Here is a 16,803-nt window from a genome sequence, read left to right on the forward strand (position 1 = left end):
GAATACGTAAGAAATATATTTCACATGCACCTCCAGCACTGCTCATTGTACTGCAGGCCACGCATTAGAAAGTGACACGGCTACACACGTGATCAAACCTTTAACGGGAGTTTCTTTTGCGACGCGACTGTCGCGAGGACACGGTCCTTGTCAGCGTAATCAAAGACAACTTTTCAGTACGGAATTAAATGATAAATGAGCATTAAGAAAATCCTGTTGGGTTCCGTAAGTTCACTGCATCAATCGTTCATCAGTCTTTTCTTTTCCGAACCTAAATTAGCCCATCAGTGAATTAGCCATACCTCATTTAACAAAAACATTCAACTGCATAAATAAAGAAAAAAACCATGGGCAGAGAGTTTATGACAAGCACTCAGAGTAAGTGTACATTAATACAAATTGCCTTTTAATGCTAACTACAGGTTATGTTCGTTCCTCTTACAAGGAGTCAGGACATTGTGTTACTACCACTCACAATTATTAGATGGGGAAAATATTTTCTAAGACCAATAATCAGAAATAATAACCCGTTTCGAATGCCCTGGACCACATTTCTATCAATGTAGACAAACGACTTCCGACATTTCCAGTACTAAATCAATCCGTAATAGGCAAAGCCAATATATATGCTTTTAACGTCCGCAAATGACATTTTGATTGAAATTGGCGAGAAGTTCCAGTACAGAAACTTTAGAAATTAAAGGCGGACTTTTCTTAATGAGATGTGCAATGAAATTTTACTGAATGTGTACACAGGCGTGACAAAAGGTTTTTTTTACACGTATTTTTATTGCTATTGCCCACGTTTTTTTCTTTCTAAGAGTTGAACCTGTTGTACAATTAGTCAAACGAAATGAGGCTTGAACAGCAGCATCAGACCGCAAATGTGCTTGTAACTACCTCCTTCTAGACCAAACTGGTTTAAGTTACAGGGGCGGTGTTTATTACTCTTAATACTCTTCGCTGGCCAGCTTCTACTTTAGTAGGGAGGTTAGTGCACTTCTGGTGCAACTGCAAAAATCATCATCATGTCAGGCAATATGGGACGACAAAGCAGCTAGTCATTCCAACTAATAAAGAAAAGACTTTAGCGGTGTCACAGGAAAGTTGAACCGCTTTCATCAGGAAGTATCCACCTTTTTCAGGGATAACGTAAGTGTTCATTTTATACATTATTGAAATATATGATTGATATTTGTCCATAAGTCTGCAATGCCGATTTCCCCTTCTATTCACTGCATTTAGATGGGCAAACTGAATAAACTTAAAACTGAAATTAACTAGAGGCAAGCTCCACAACACAACAAAAGTCGACATAACGTTGGCTATTTTCTGTTTGATTTGTACATCAAACAATATATTTATAAACGATGGTATTCAACTTGAGTAAATTATTATTAGTAGTAGTGCTATTGTTTTGCAAAGTATGTTCGGGGTTAACAGACTGATTTAACTTTTTCATAGAAGTATGAGGTCCGATAAGTTTGTGAATTATCAATGAACCCAAAATTCGTAGCAACGCGACTTTGCGGGGCGCGGATGACTTGTTTGCAGAATAGACGCCATAAATGAAGACGCACGGGGGGCTGGAAACAAACATTTGTTTTGAAAAGAAGCCATTTCGGCATCCAGATGTTTTAGACGTAGGGTTTTATGTTCGATCTGCTGGAAAAGCGGCATTAACCTGGTTTGCGTTTCACCGGCTCAGGGTCTAAGCATATGCGGGGGGGGGGGGACCCGACATGCCGGTCCCGCTGTCTCAGGGCTGTTAGGTCAGCCGATTTTTCAGGACCGGTCAATGCTTAAGTCCTCACATAGGTTAAACAACAAAAATGGGAGAACCTTGTCAATAAAACGAAGCTGTCGATATGCTTCGCCTGCTTGCATGTTGTTTCCAAGTTAGATTGCAGCTGGTCATCGTAGGCCTAATTTTTTGAGAGGTTGCAGTAAACATTTCAAAAACGTAGTTTTTAATTAAGATGCCGCCCAGTAGGCTACGTCCGGTGTGCATATGGCAGTTACACCTATAATGAGGAGCAGCCCAGCCCTGGTTAAAGCGGCGCGCCGAATAGCTGATCCCGTGAAATGACGTAATGCACCGCGCATCGGACGAGAATGCACCCCCCTTGGCTCATCACTTAGGTGGAATTGTAACGTATGGCTGTGACCTTTTTTTTTAAAGGCCCCTAATCCCCTGTTTGTCCATTCACTTTACTTGTTGCACCGGCTTCTCTAGAAGGTTTACATTTTGTCTTAATGGCATAGTCACCATAACTGAGACCCTAGGAACAGGTATGAAAAGGGAACAAATGAAAATCGGTCGGGGAAATTACCACCCCCCCGCCCCCCCTTAAATATATGGACCGCTATAGGCCTATTATTAATGAGCCCTGAGTGTAATAGCTACATGTGGTATTACACTAAGGGCTCATTAATAATAGGCCTATAGCGGTCCATCAGCGATCGCCCCCGATTCCTAGCGCATCCGTGCCGGACACATGTCATACAGCCCGACTGTTCAAAGTACAGACTGGAAATGAATTTCAGACCATGACGCCGGTGAATTGAGCTGATTCTGATTTATGCTGCAATAAAATACAAGAGAAGTCGTTTTCCTGGAATAAATACGTCTATAGGCAAGAAGTGCGGGAAGACCAAGGTTAAATGTGATAAAGGTGGAGGTCTTTTTTCTCAGTAAACCTAGGAAACGATTTTAAAAATCTTTCAAAGACTTGAAATCCGGTGGCGTGTCGCCTTTCAGTGCCAGTAGCGATTGATTTCGGGGTTTTAAAGACGCTGCTACCAGATCACAAATTAATGCGGCTGAATGGTGTTCAGGGTGTCTCTCTTTGTGTCCAAAAACTGTTATATTTAGTTTGCATTAACAGAATGCATACACAGCTATAAAACACTCATTGTTGCTAGAAAAAAATGTTACCCCCACTTTTCCCTATTGACACAATTGCTTTAATACCTATTTTTAGTACAGCGGGTTTCTGAGAAACGCAACTATGGCGTTTGGCGGAACATACTGAACTGTACCCAGTTCGTTCATTTAGCTGTCATGCTGCGTCAGGTAAATTACTGCCATTGGAAACTCACCTTGCAGCGTTTTTACCGTATGCAGCAAGACATAAATGTTGCGTTAAAAAGTAATTACTCATGATACTTAAATGTTCATCCATAATAACCGTGCCCCTAAGAATTTATTTGTTGTATTTCTTACAAATTCCATTTTAAGACATATTGTAGGGTTTTGTTAAATGTTTACTCTAACAAATAACTGCATGTATTTGAAGTAGTGATTATATTTGACATTGGAATTGACACAGAGGTTTCCTGATTATTCTTTAGACTTAGAATTTCCCATGCTAAGAATGGCACACTCTGCATTATTGTAAAGATAAGATTACAGGAAGTAGGGTCTGGTGTGGGCTTTTTGTGCTTATTCTGTCTATAAAAATGTCTATGGCCCTTGATACTACAAACATATATGTTCTGTAAGCATATAAAACATTTAATATTGGGCTTAAAAGATCTTACAAGGTGTCAAGGATTTTAAAAAGGGAGTTAATATGAGAATAATATACAGCAGAATATTTTACTTGAGAAATTCCTGCTCTTGATCAAAGGTGCAGCAACAATGCGCCCCCTGATGAACCACTGAGGTACTGCAGCGTTTGTAACCCACTCTACGCTGGTGTGTGGATCTGTAATAGCCGAGGAGGCCTGTCACTCACTGCTGCTACTCTGCATCGGCCGGATGGCCTCCATGGTGTCCGTGAAGATTGAGAAGCGGCCTGCTCCCGATGATGTCATGAGCTTAAATCCCAAAAAACCAAGGTGCACGTTTTTCTCTGTGTAGGCAAGCTATTAACCTTGTAAAAATACTGGGAAAAACACTTGCAAAAAGAACATAAACAAGGTCTTTCCATGTGGGAGTTGTCGTGTGATACTCAGACAAAGAAAATTTGGCGGCCACTGTAATTATTCTAGCACTTAAATACTTCATAGCCTATCCCTTGTTTACATAATACAGTGTATTTTATCTAGAGAAGATGAATTTGATTGTGGAGTTTATGGAATTTCTGGAGTATTCTTACTCATTGTAAAAATTCTCACTCTCTGGCCCCAAGGAAATTGCTTCCTAGTCTGAAGACCAAACGGGCCCCTGAGCTGGTCCTGGTGATCGGGACCGGGGTTAGCTCAGCTGTGGCCCCCCAAGTCCCAGCACTTCGTTCCTGGAAAGGTCTCATCCAGGCCTTGCTGGACGCCGCCAACGACTTCGACCTCCTGGAGGAGGAGGAGAGTCGGCGTTTCCAGAAGAGCCTGCAGGAGGACAAGAACCTGGTTCACGTGGCCCATGACCTCATCCAGAAGCTGTCCCCGGTAAGCAATCCCCGCAGAAGATCCCCTTTGTAGAGCATTTTGGCATTGATTATGGTAAAGGAGGAAGGGATCTATGCTCGTACCTACCACTGAGGACACCGAGGTCAAGACCTCAGTATTTTTTCTGCAACTCAAATAACCAAGATTCTTTACAGGACACGACTACTAAGGGCTAACACTTTTGACCTCTATATTTTAAAAATCCTGGCTACGGCCCTGAAGGGAACATACCAAGTTTGAAATTTAGATATAGAGATTTCTTTTTATATCGTAATTTTGTAGGGTAAACTTTCTACAGGCTGACTTGCCAGATCTGCACAAATACAAAATGTATTATCTGAAGAGATGTGTCATAACATAGTAGCCAGTTGATTTTACAACAACATACGAGAACGTTTCCCTACTGGATGACCTCAGATGAAGTCACGAATTTCCTGCCCTAACAATTCTCACAGTATGTCTTGTTCCATATCTTGTTCAGATCGCGGCTGACGCCACTCTGAAAAGGGAAGTCTAAACATTCCCTGGGGAGGGCCAGATTCACGCTTGCTTATACTTTGCTATCAGATTATTCTCTTTATGATAGTGATTGTGAATAAATGTGGCATGAATGGAATGTTTATTTGAAATGAAGCTTTCAACATGAAGAAATATTATCAAAAAGATTCATTCATCCATCAATCCCGCTTTCAGTCACTTAGGAGGACTTTGATGGTATCAAAAAATTCTAAAATTCTACATTCTTAGTACTGGATTTTTTAAAACCAATACAGTAAAATCCAGTTATAACGGACTTCAAGGGACTTGGCAAAACAGTCCATTATATCCAGAATTGCTGTATGCCCAGAACACAACTACAGGACACTATTTACTCATGGCACACCCCAGCAGACACACTTGTGGTATAGATTATTATATTGTACATGTAGTAATCCAACTTTACCTGACCAGATGCGTGACTATTAATATGAATTCGTTTTAGTTAACCAAAACAGTTGAATATTTGAATGCAGCAGATTTAGCTCATTAGCCAATGATTGTTTGGGACTCATGATCTGACTCAGGGACCCATTACAGTAACACTTTTTTGTTGATGCCCTTTAAGCATTTGAAGCATAATTATGCCATTAGGCTTAATGCCTCATACTTTGTCATTGACATTTGTCAGGTGTCTATAACCTCTGTAGCTTTCTAACCCATTGTGCCATTGTGTTTTTTCTACTTAAGCTCACCATATGGTAAATGTGAACTTTCCTGTAACATTTAGCTAAGATCATATGAAATGTCTGCTGGATACTTTGCATACGGTTCGTCCCACAAAGTAAATCCCAGTCTATGGTGAACTTTGCGGGTTCCAGTTTAACTACTGTATATGCAGTCAGAATTGATCTTTTATTTGGTTCCAAGACTTCTGGATAAAAGGAGTGTAAATATTCAGTTAAAAAGACTAATATGACAAAGGTGTGTAGTTCAGAAGACAACAGTTATGTTCCTCCACAAAAGGTCTATGATCCCTGTCCTCACTAATCAAAGTTAAGCTAAACTAATGCAGGAATATTGTCGGAACTACTTCAAGCATAGCAGCCTCCCCATGCTTTAAGTTTCCGTCTGGCAGGAGATCTGACAGGTTTTCTGCTGCTGATAACAATAATCACAGCCAAAGCTGCTTTTAACAATTTAGGCCCTCTGTTCAGCGGTTGACAGATGTGTATTTAAATTAGGTCTAGCTTCAAATTTTGGCACCCGTTTCAGGTTAGAAGCCCTTGATACCACAGGGTTCATGGTTTGGGTTGAGTCTTTCTTCTCCATCGCGCTCCTTCAACCCAGAGGCCGGCAAGACCCACAAGACGCGTCCCCCCCTTGTGCCAGACCCGACTGAACCCGCGTCCCGCCCTGTCCCGCAGCGCACTGGCAACGTCCGCTCCACTTTCTTCAAGGACTGCCTATATGAGGTGTTCGACGACCTGGAGTGCAAGATGGAGAATGCCGGGAAGCACTTGTTGCGTTCGGTGTTGCAGCTGATGGAGAGCGGCGCCTTGGTGCTCACCACCAACTTCGACAACCTGCTAGAGATCTACGCCGCCCACCAGGGCACCAAGCTGGAGTCGCTGGACCTCACGGACGAGAAGAAGGTACCATCTCTGGGCAAATGAGGGGACAAGCAGTTTGTTAAAGAACCTGAATGTCTGGTGATTCAGATCCCACAGGTGGCTTTGCCTTTGAGTCAAGATAATAAACTGTAGTGTAGTGGTGCATTGATGTGAAAATTTGGGCAGATACCAGTAATCTGTATTTTTGTCTAATATTATCAATACAGATAACTGGCTAATCTCTGAGCTCCACAAATCTGTAGGGAGATTCATATTGGTGATGTTACATCTTAAGATCTTGTGTCATACACATAATATAATGCAGGCACTGAGACATCATCTAAATCCAACTTGGGAAATTTGCGAGAATCTAGGTGGTGCATGAGCTGAGAAAATCCCTCATGCTCCACTATGGAAAACGGCTCATCATCCAGTGCTATCATTTCCGTCATTTTAATAGTTATGCCTTTAGCTAGTGATGGCCAAATGAAGCTTCATAAGCCACTTGCTGTATTTTCTAACCCTGCTAGATGGTGCTCTGTTTAAAAAGCATGACCCAAAGCAAGCCAAGAGCACCATCTAGTGGGGTCAGAAAATACAGCAAGTGGTTCATGAAGCTTCATTTGGCCATCACTACTTTTAGCTCTTTAGATGGCTTTCAAAATTAACTGGTCTATATATTTGCCAGCAATAATGTTGCCGATTTTTAATGAACATCACTCAACATATCAATATTGATATGTTGAGTGATATATTGTGTATCTCTACTGAAGTATATAGAACTCCATGGGCATGTCAGTAAATTTGTGTGATTTAGTACTTGGTACATTTATCAGAGTTTGATTTGAATCACTCGTGTGTTCAGGTTCTGGAGTGGGCCCAGGAGAAGAGGAGGCTAAGTGTTCTGCACATCCATGGCGTTTACACCAACCCCTGTGGCATTGTTCTGCACCCAGCTGGCTACCAGAACGTTCTGAGGAACACGGAAGTCATGGTGAGTCTCTCAGAACATCCACAGGTACTGGGAACAGCTGGGATCAGCATTCTGTAGCTGGTCAGGGCACAGATTAATTCATGAATTAGTGTAACTTAAGGTCTCAAGGAAAATTGGCTAGTAAATGGACTGCCTGTATGTGTTTGTTTGGGGACTCAGAGAGAGATCCAGAAGCTGTACGAGACCAAGTCTTTTGTGTTCCTGGGCTGTGGGCGCACGGTAGACGACACCACATTTCAGGCCCTCTTCCTGGAGGCGGTGAAGCACAAGTCGGACCTGGAGCACTTCATGCTGGTGCGACGTGAAGACGTAGGAGAGTTCAAGAAGCTACGTGACAACATGCTGGATAAGGGCATCAAGGTCATCTCCTATGGAAACGAGTATGCTGACCTGCCCGAGTACTTTGAGCGGCTGGCCAATGAGATTTGTACACGTGATGTGGTTACCAATAGCTGGGGTGAGTTTGGCTTATCAGTGGCTCTGCAAAAATAGTTCACCTGGATGCTACTTCTACTCAGCTTTAGCCTTGAGACATGTGAGATCATGGACACTCAACCACAACACATATCTTCTGCAAGGTCAAATTCACCCTCAAGAAAGCTATCCTAATTATAGGAAGGTACTAAATGGTTATGGTTATGGTCCTCTTGCTTCCATCTACTTGGCAGCAGAGTGTATCTGGCTTTGCTTGGACACTTTACTTATACGCTACTGGCACCTAGTGGTACAATCATGCATATCGCAAAATCTGCTAGCCCCTTTGCACTCCACCTTCACTGCATTAAGGCAAATGGGACAGAGACAATCACGGATGACCAAGCTGCACTGAAAATGGGGTAAATGTGCATGTCCATAACTAGACTTCATTTATATAGTGTGCACATCTTGTCTTTTTTTTTTAAATCCAGGATCGACAAATCAAGACAATGAAGAAAATCAGAATGTGGTAAAGAATGGCCTCATCCAAAGTAAGAATTGGCTAACCAGTGCAGAAATTTACATTACAGATGGTCTTTTTAAAAGAATGATTTTAGAATAGGTATATTTCAGAAGTATTCCTTTTTCATATTCCATATATTTGTTTTTGGAATCTGAAGTATTGTGTATATATATCTTTATATTTATTTTTTCTGTAGACTGTCCGTCGTGACCTGAACATAACCACAGACCCATCTAAAGCCTGCTGAGCTCTGCTGTACATTTTGGCCTCCTGCCCAGATGCGACTAAAACAGGCCAAAACGGGAGAAAAAAAAAAGAATCACAGTTACTACCTAGTCATCTGCCCACTATCTCCGTCACCTGATGACAAACCGTGAAAATGCTGGAAAACTACGGTGCTATGAAAATGGCATCCAGAATTCCCACTCCATGGGCGACCTCCGAACCAGGACGTCTGGAAAAGTAACGGGAGTGGATGGAGGAGCTTGGAAGTGGAGAGTTAAGTGTGAGGTGGGAAAATTGTGAAGGGATCACAGGAGTCTTCAGCTGGGATTCGTCTGGATCTCTGGACTACAGAAGTCCTACCAGATCCAGCCCCAAACCCATGCCTCTTCCCTTCAGACTTAAGTGCTGTACTCTATCTATTCAGCATCTGCCACATGTCTTAAAATACGACAAAATGGAGCTTATTCTCTTCGGTTAGAAGCCTCACTTATCATTTTAACCAGTACACATTTAAAAATAATTCATAGGCAAAATCAACCTCCCACAAATCTCACTTTGACGATTACACAAAATATCACCAGAATAAACCAAGGAAAACTCGGTATATATGAACCATTTTTTGTGTGATTCTGCAGCAAAAAATACTTGTTACTCATAAGCTTTGTGTTTGTATTTTGTCTTGTGATGTTTTTGCACGTAGATCTCGTAGATCATTTCAATAAAACTTGCATGTTTTTTTGTAAATGACCCAAAACTGCATGGCGTTTGAACGTGTAGTGTACGGCTGGTCACCTCTGGCGTCGAGCTGCAAATCAAGATCCCACGAGTGGCTAGGATAGCAGCTTTATTTAAGAAATGTTACATTCTCAAATTCCATGATGCAGCGGTATAGCTCTGAATTCTCTCCTATCGATTGCACTACTGCAGAGTTAAAGGGAACTGGAGAAGCTTAAGACATGTTTCTCACCTTCAAAGGCTTAAACCGTGGGACACCATCCCCAGGACAAGCTGTACGGAAGCAATGGGGAGTAGATCATTCTGCTGGGACAGGTCTGGTTAGGCCTTCAGCGCCGACAAACCACTCAGTAAACATGGGAAGGGCAGTGATGTGGAGGACTTCACAAGAGTAGGCACTATGGTAACTTTCTCATGGGGGTGGGGTGGGGGATCTTTCAGAGAGAGTCGAATTGTGGTAGGCCTTAGAGAAGTTGAGCCACAGAAGCTGGACCATGACACGCATTCCTCTGGGAAGTCTGAATGGAAATGGGCCAAGGGTCACGTTCGGACTCGACCTCGGGATTAGGCAGGCAGAAAAACAAGGTACCGACCATTAGCAACTGAGAACCTGAAAGCTGAAGGGTGTGCATCCCCGTCAGCAAGCTTTTGACTGATTTCTGCTGGCTTCCCTTGGTTCAGTTCAATCCAGGGTCTCGTTCCCCACTTAAAGCTGAAGTACAACTGAGGTAAGAATCAATTGGCCCCACAGGTTATGACAGGTGTACACGGCTAAAACCCTCCCTTCTTTGCTTGTTAAATTCACGGAAGCACCCCCCCCCCCCACCGTGTCGTGTAAAGTTGAGGTGGATCTGTAAGAGCGTCTCCGGACAGTCAGTGTGTCGCAGGGTAGGACTCGGGAAAAGAAGCGGCTGTAGAGTAGAGCTGGAATTCTCGGGAGCGTGGCTGCACGGTGAGTCCGAGCGGCAGGCTGAGCCGCCGCCGACCCCCCCTCAGGCCTTCATGAGGGTGCTGACCACTGCCTTGGCGTTCAGGCTGCGCAGGTCATTGTAGGTCTGCCCTGTGCCCACAAACACTATTGGCTGCCCGGTAATGTAGGTCATCGAGATGGCAGCGCCCACCTGTCAGACAAGAACAACAGCGATTAAGAAAAGGGTCATCATAGAGGGACCTCGCCTCTGGCCGTAAATTTCCTATTGCCCGATTCCCATTTTTAGGAGGGCCACTACTCACGTACCTTGTCGTCGATGGTGTCAAACTTGGTGAGAACGATGCCATCAATGAGATGAGGCTTGTTAGAGGTGGAGTGGTCTGCCAGGGCCTGGTTAAACTTCACCTAAGAACAATACCCAGAATTGTTTGTGACTGTACCAGTGACATACGCTAAGCTTGGCAACAAAATAAGTTTATCCTTCAGAGTTTAAAGTAGTACTGCTGGAAGTTCACCAAGAATTAGACACTACCCTCTAAACACACCCTTTAAGAACCTCGAGGCTCAACCACCCAACTAACCTACAGCTGGATCGGGAAAACAACACAGAAGTTGTTGGTGGGAACTTACTAGCTGATCCACGGCCTCATTCCCGACCAGGGCTTCCCCCACAAACAGCACCAGGTCTGGCAAATTGACAGTAATCAGCTTAGCCAGTGCAGTCATGAGCGGAGCGTTGTCCTGCATGCGGCCGGCGGTGTCCACGAGAACCACATCGAAACCTTGGTTCCGAGCTGTTGGTCAAAAAAAAAGGGTCATTCACCCGGTGGCTGCAGTCATGTAACACTTGGATCCAAACATACCAATAACAAACCTTACTATTTCAACAAAATTTATGGCTGGAGTGTACTGAAGTGGTAACCATCCTGTACAGTGTGCCCCCCAGGCATTAGAGGATAGATGGATGGGTGACTGGGCAGCAGTCAAGTATAACAGCACAAACCTCCCTGGGACACAGATTAATCTTCTTGCTAAGACGCTTAGATCTTTGCTGACATTTGCTAGCCTTCTGATATTCATTAGTAAAACTTCCGATGCTGCCCAAAAGGATAAATGTTACCGTCACTCAACAATGAGACTTCATACTGGCTAAATAGCTTACTAGAAACTGCTATGCATAAACCTGGGTGTCACAGGTTCATTCTAGCAAAGAACAATGCTAGGATTTAGGTGGGTCTGGACCTAACAACCAGTTGGTATCACAAAATCTCAGTACCACTGTCAGACACTCTTTGTGATCCTCTTAAGGTAAGCAACAGTGATGGGGTCACCATAAGCGATGGCCTCCATGGCGATCCCAGCCGCATCCTTCCCATAGCCCTTCTCGTAAAGCTGCACCATGGACCGCCCACTGTTCTCGTCGGGCGGGTGCAGGGAGTTGAGGCGTCGCTGGTGTGTACGTAGCTGCTCCACAGCCCCAGCGCGGAACGTGTCGCAGGCGGCGATGAGCACCGTGAAGCCATTCTCGATGAGCCAGAAGGAAATCTGACCAGGCCGGGCCACAGAATGGGAGCAGGAAGTTATGACAGGTGTATGGCTCACAAAATGGGGGATGCGGGCAGAGCCTCTCTGAATAACACGTGTGATGACTGGTGGATGGGCATTGGGTTGCAAAGGGGCAGAAAATTTCATGGAAACTTTCCATTCCATGGGTAGTTAAGCTGGGGAATTTTGGAAATATTCCAAGTTGGAAACTTTCCATGGGAAAATTTCCAAAATTTTGCAACCCTACGTGCATGGGGGCAAGGAGCTCACCTTGGCCAGGTTGGTGGACTTGCCGACGCCATTGACGCCGCAGAAGGTGATGACGAAGGGCCGGTGCTGGGCACGAGCCTCCAACACGTCACGCAGCACGTCCACGCGCCTCTTAGGCTGCAGGATCTGCACCAGGGAGTCCTGCAGGGCCTGCTTCACAGTGGTGGCCACAGCTGCAGAGAGAAGCAGATCGTCAGGGATACGGCCCAATACCAACCAATCACATCCCCTGGTATTCAGGGTCCAATTCGAGTGGAACTCCCACTTGAGACCCAGAAGAAACAAACGAGACCATATAGTAATTGAACACCTCCTTTAAATCAGATAAGAGTGCTTTGGAAATGCTTCTCTATGGGAGCTGACAGAACTTCTCAGAAGCTCTGCCTGCTGGCGTGGAACTTACTGGTGAAGGTGCTCATGACCTTGCCTTCCAGCTTCTTCGCCACCGAGTCACAGAGCTGGCTGGCGATGTCCGCCGCGACGTTCTTCGCTGTGGGTAAAGGCCACAGAATAAGGGTTCTGTGACAACAGAAATTTGACAGTGGCTTCAAGGCTAATCCATGCTTTACTTTTCCCAAGTGTGCTTTTGGTCACGCACATAGTGAGGTTAAGTAAATCTGGTCAACAGGTGCACGTGATTTTGTTCGGTGCTTGTGCAAGGGCAGCACTGACTTTCATAGAGCAGAGGTCAACCAAGAAAGACTACAAGAAGAATTATTTCTGTAGGAGGTGTGGAGGTATCCACATACTGTATCTAATTTTTACTGACTAGATAATGTATACTAGCCAGACAATATACTACAGTATATGGTATTTATGGTATTTTCAAAAGCAGCTCTATTCTGGCATTTTGAAACTTTGACGATAAAATTCACCAGGGGTCCAAAGCTAACTTTGTTGCAAGTATTCAGGATTTGAAAATGCTGTGGTATGCCATATTACAGCAATTCCACCCAAACCTAAACTAACGACTTTAAAACTTGTGAAAATTTTCTCCTTTTCACTACATTGCTTGTGTTTGTTGCTACACATCTGCCCTCTCTTGGTCTGGTGGAATATCACTGCTGTGTGCAAGCCCCGACCGTGACCCAATTTCAGGGTCAGCTGCATATACCATGATGTCATATTGCCTCCTTTGTAGACTTGTTTTATACCAACTAAAAGGTAACAGTCCTAGGTTCAGATACAGGGGTCAGTTCCCCACAATGCTCCACAGCTGGATGACGGGCCACCATACCAATGAGGTGATCCCTCATCTTCTCCAGCACCGGCTCCATGTCCTTCCGGGTGAGGTTCTTGGATCCTACCAAGCCCTTGAGCATCCCGAACATGCCCCCAATTCCTCCCTTCTTGGTGCTTTGAGGAGGAAGGGAGAAAAAAAAAAAAAAAAAAGGATTGGGCCATTGTAGAGGAAGGGAATCCAGGAGCATAAATGCATAGATGTGGCGTATTTCTGCAGTTAGTCTACATGAGCAAAACAACTAAAGGTCCTGTAATCAAGTACAAGGGGAAGGCAGTAAGTCGTGTCTAATTTGGATAAGCATCTATTAAACAGGCAAGCAAATTTAAAAAAAATAAAAATAAAAAATATCCGAGGTTATGTAATGGTTACAGAAACATCGGGCCATTTTCCTGGCACTGATCTTGAATAAACCTACTTTTTATCAGCGACGGCCGTCACGTCCTCTTCTTCGTCATCATCGTCGTCGTCCTCCTCACTCGAGACATCAACGGGGCGAAGGTCTCCTTTCATAGGATCCAACTGCTGTTGGGAGACCACATGGTACAGACAGATTTCAGTTTCACCTCTTGCCTTGTTTTACTGAAGTCAATTAGCTCTGGTCACCACAGGCACCAGCCAACTACCTTCACACTGATTCATTCACGTAGGAACAGCAGCGTTCTTACATGTACACCCATGACGTCAGCCGGAGCGTCGCCAGAGGGGCCAGATGCATCATGGGAGCTATTGCCATTGCTGTTGCTGTAGTCCAGTTCCTTAGTGCTGCTGCCTCCATTATCCCACGTTCGCTTCTGCTTGCCTTTGGGTTTCTGTGGTTTGGGCGACTTACTGTGGGGCCAAAGATGAGCAGAAGACATGGCATCAAGGAAAGATCAACACCAGCAGCCCTCATGCCGGTCCGACGCAGAGTCCTGCTATCCTACGGACCTGGTTTTCTCCTTGTTCGCTCGGAGCTTCTTGCCGAAGAACTTCTCGCGGTTCATCGCCACAATCTCCTCCTGAGTCAGGTTCTGGCTGCCGTTCTCGGCTGCCTTCACGGTGGCGGCTGCAGCGCCTCCCTTCTGTGCATCCACTCCGACCGGCTCCGGAGCTGGAGCTGGGGGGCAAAGAACAGGATCCTATCATACAAGAGCTCCGACGTACAAAACGGGGAAAAAAGCTACAGAGGCATCAACCTCTCGGGGGCATTTTAAAGGACAATTGGACCAAGAGCACATGGACACTTCACTAAGGGTGATACACATCTTCTTTTCATTTAACCTCAAACACGAGCCTACACTTAATCTACATGGTTAGCATTTGTGTTCCCAGAAAGGTAGATCTACTGACTGGTGCCCCCTTGAACTGTAAATCATTGGAAACACATGTTCGCCCATCATATTTCATCTCCTAGGAAGCGCCACATTCTGTGACGTCAATCCCCAAGCCTCGCTATAAAGAGCGCCAGTCAGCACACGGAGCTCACCTTCCTTCTTCCCGCCCTTCTTGCCTTTGCCGCTGGGCTCCTTGCCCTTATCCCCTCCTTTAGTCTCGATCATGGACTTGACAGTCTTCTGAGACTTCTGCGACTCCGCGAAGGGCTTCATGGACACAGGCCCGCGGCTTTTACTGCTCTCCTCTGCCTTACTGGACACATACGTTTGCCATCATTAACACAGGCCTTGAGTTTCCCCATTTCATCATCGATTGAGGTAACGAGATTCGAGCAGAAAAATAGACTGCGAGGGACAGGGCTAGTGTGACTAGGAATCCTATTTATCTGTTAACATTAGCACAACAATAGGCTAAAACAAACTGGCAACAACAAACTGGCGGTCAAGTGCACTCCCGAAAGGATGCCAAATTAACTTCCTTTGCTGTCTCATCTGATTTGCAGGCTGAATCAGGAGACCCCAAGGGCATGTGTGCAAAGTGCTTACTGAAGAAGCCTTGTGAAGTCATCCTTGAAATCAAAGTTGTTCAACAGAAGCTTCAAGTCTCCCCTCTGCTCCAGCACATTTTTGTAACGGTCCCTGAAGTGAAGCTGGATGTCATCTATGAACTTGTCCACGTATGTCAGCATTAGGATCTTCTGATAGCCCACCTTTATTGCGGGAGGACATACATTTACATTTATTTATTTTTTTGTTGCATTTCAGGTTACTGTTGTACTTTACGTGGGCAAATAGCTCAAAGCCAAAAGGACCTAAATTATGTTACTTACCACAAACACCAGTTCAAACTCATTGTCCAGTTTGTATTTCAGGGTCAGGGCGTTGTGGGTGTAGGAATTATTTCCACTGCGCTCCTTTAAATACAGAAAGACGTCTTTAAGAATACATTCCTTCAAACGTATGTAAACATAGAGGATGTAAATCAGGAAAAAAAAAAGTAATCCCATAACAATACATCGTTGTCTATGAGCCCTGCGTTTTAACGCAGTTTAAACTTCAAGATTAAATCACATTCCAAATACTTGTTCTTTAGGCAAAGAACAAACTAAACGGCAATTATGAGACTCGAAACAAGAGAGGCAACTCGCCAGGTTATGCTCTGCAGGGACCACTATTCTGTGATTTTCAATAATGTAATAGGTGGGTTTCTCAGAATGCCAATGGTGGGTGTATTTCCAAAATCCAGCAGAGACAGTAACATGTCAGTTTTATTAAATAAATTGTGTTAGCTGTGAAATTACAGGCGATCGTGCTTTTATTCTCGCCTAAGACCACAGCAGCAGCTGACTTTTCAGCACTGCGATTGCACGGGCTAACCTGATAGCTGTTAAACTATGTAAAGAAATAGAATAGCGCAAAAAGCATTTTTCTATTACAGGTCAGCGGGTTTCGTTCATGACAGCCACCGCTGGTGTCATTTCGACTGCCCCCCGGTCTTCATACCTGCAGGATCACGGAGCGGATAAGTGCGTTGACGGGCCCCGTGAAAGATTCGGTCACCCCGACGCCTTGAAAGCACCACAGTACGATGCCTCCTTTACTGAAAATGGCGAAGAAGTCCAGCATCTTGCCACTGAGTGCCTACTGCCTATCTCTATTAGGAAAGAACACAAACAGCAACCAATATGGTGAAATAGAAACAGAAAATAAATAACCGGCAAGACCTCTATGTGATCGACAGACAACCCTCCTTCCAAGCCAGATGCTCGGAAACTCCGCTTTCGACACGTCAGTTGCCCAGTGTAAGGAAATGACGTCAGATAAAGGCGACGCGCCAGTCACGTGATCAGGGAGGACTCCGATTGGCTGGCACTGATTCGTACGATGATGAGAGTTTTATCGACCGATATATCCATGCAGCAGTCACTTCGACAATTGACATATTTTACCTTAGCATATTTTACATGATAATATGCATATTTTCTATGTGAGTGTGGCGTTTACATATCCCCCCGTTTACTCCGGTTTCGTCCCGCAGCCCAAAGACACGGTTAGGCTAATTAATGTC

At 44.5% G+C, this 16,803-nt stretch overlaps 2 protein-coding genes across 3 annotated transcripts; one reads left to right on the forward strand and one right to left on the reverse strand.

Moving 5' to 3' along the window:
* The first annotated feature begins 612 nt into the window (after nt 1–612).
* On the forward strand, nt 613–9,382 carry fam118b (family with sequence similarity 118 member B). Of its 2 annotated transcripts, none has more exons than XM_023822642.2 (8): nt 613–1,152; nt 3,633–3,843; nt 4,137–4,389; nt 6,327–6,521; nt 7,345–7,473; nt 7,633–7,930; nt 8,382–8,441; nt 8,610–9,382. In XM_023822642.2, exons 2-8 carry the CDS (start codon nt 3,764–3,766, stop codon nt 8,621–8,623), a joined length of 1,029 nt encoding a protein of 342 aa, XP_023678410.1. In that variant the 5' UTR covers nt 613–1,152; nt 3,633–3,763; the 3' UTR covers nt 8,624–9,382. The 2 variants fall into 2 exon arrangements, with proteins under 2 accessions (XP_023678410.1, XP_023678404.1); XM_023822636.2 differs by having other exon boundaries at nt 625–1,152; nt 6,294–6,521.
* An 87-nt stretch (nt 9,383–9,469) lies between these two features.
* Nucleotides 9,470–16,536, reverse strand: srpra (SRP receptor subunit alpha). The gene is made up of 14 exons (XM_023823246.2): nt 16,239–16,536; nt 15,566–15,649; nt 15,282–15,445; nt 14,828–14,988; nt 14,290–14,458; nt 14,028–14,190; nt 13,778–13,884; nt 13,357–13,475; nt 12,523–12,609; nt 12,120–12,292; nt 11,636–11,849; nt 10,935–11,098; nt 10,611–10,709; nt 9,470–10,494 (listed from the first exon to the last, which is right to left on the reverse strand). Exons 1-14 carry the CDS (start codon nt 16,359–16,361, stop codon nt 10,366–10,368), a joined length of 1,956 nt encoding a protein of 651 aa, XP_023679014.1. The 5' UTR covers nt 16,362–16,536; the 3' UTR covers nt 9,470–10,365.
* Between the last annotated feature and the right edge of the window lie 267 nt (nt 16,537–16,803).

The sequence above is a fragment of the Paramormyrops kingsleyae genome, chromosome 17 (genome assembly GCF_048594095.1).
Source record: "Paramormyrops kingsleyae isolate MSU_618 chromosome 17, PKINGS_0.4, whole genome shotgun sequence".
NCBI lineage: Eukaryota > Metazoa > Chordata > Actinopteri > Osteoglossiformes > Mormyridae > Paramormyrops > Paramormyrops kingsleyae.

Excerpts from the sequence above, each read along its gene's own strand:
- fam118b (XM_023822636.2), top strand. The coding sequence starts at position 3,764 with ATGGCCTCCATGGTGTCCGTGAAGATTGAGAAGCGGCCTGCTCCCGAT. Across the intron at positions 3,844-4,136 it reads TTAAATCCCAAAAAACCAAG|GAAATTGCTTCCTAGTCTGA; the intron begins GTGCACGTTTTT and ends TCTGGCCCCAAG. Across the intron at positions 4,390-6,293 it reads TCATCCAGAAGCTGTCCCCG|CGCACTGGCAACGTCCGCTC; the intron begins GTAAGCAATCCC and ends CCTGTCCCGCAG.
- srpra (XM_023823246.2), bottom strand. The coding sequence starts at position 16,361 with ATGCTGGACTTCTTCGCCATTTTCAGTAAAGGAGGCATCGTACTGTGG. Across the intron at positions 12,293-12,522 it reads GGTCATGAGCACCTTCACCA|CTGTGGCCACCACTGTGAAG; the intron begins GTAAGTTCCACG and ends TTCTCTCTGCAG. Across the intron at positions 11,099-11,635 it reads CATGGAGGCCATCGCTTATG|CTCGGAACCAAGGTTTCGAT; the intron begins GTGACCCCATCA and ends TTTGACCAACAG.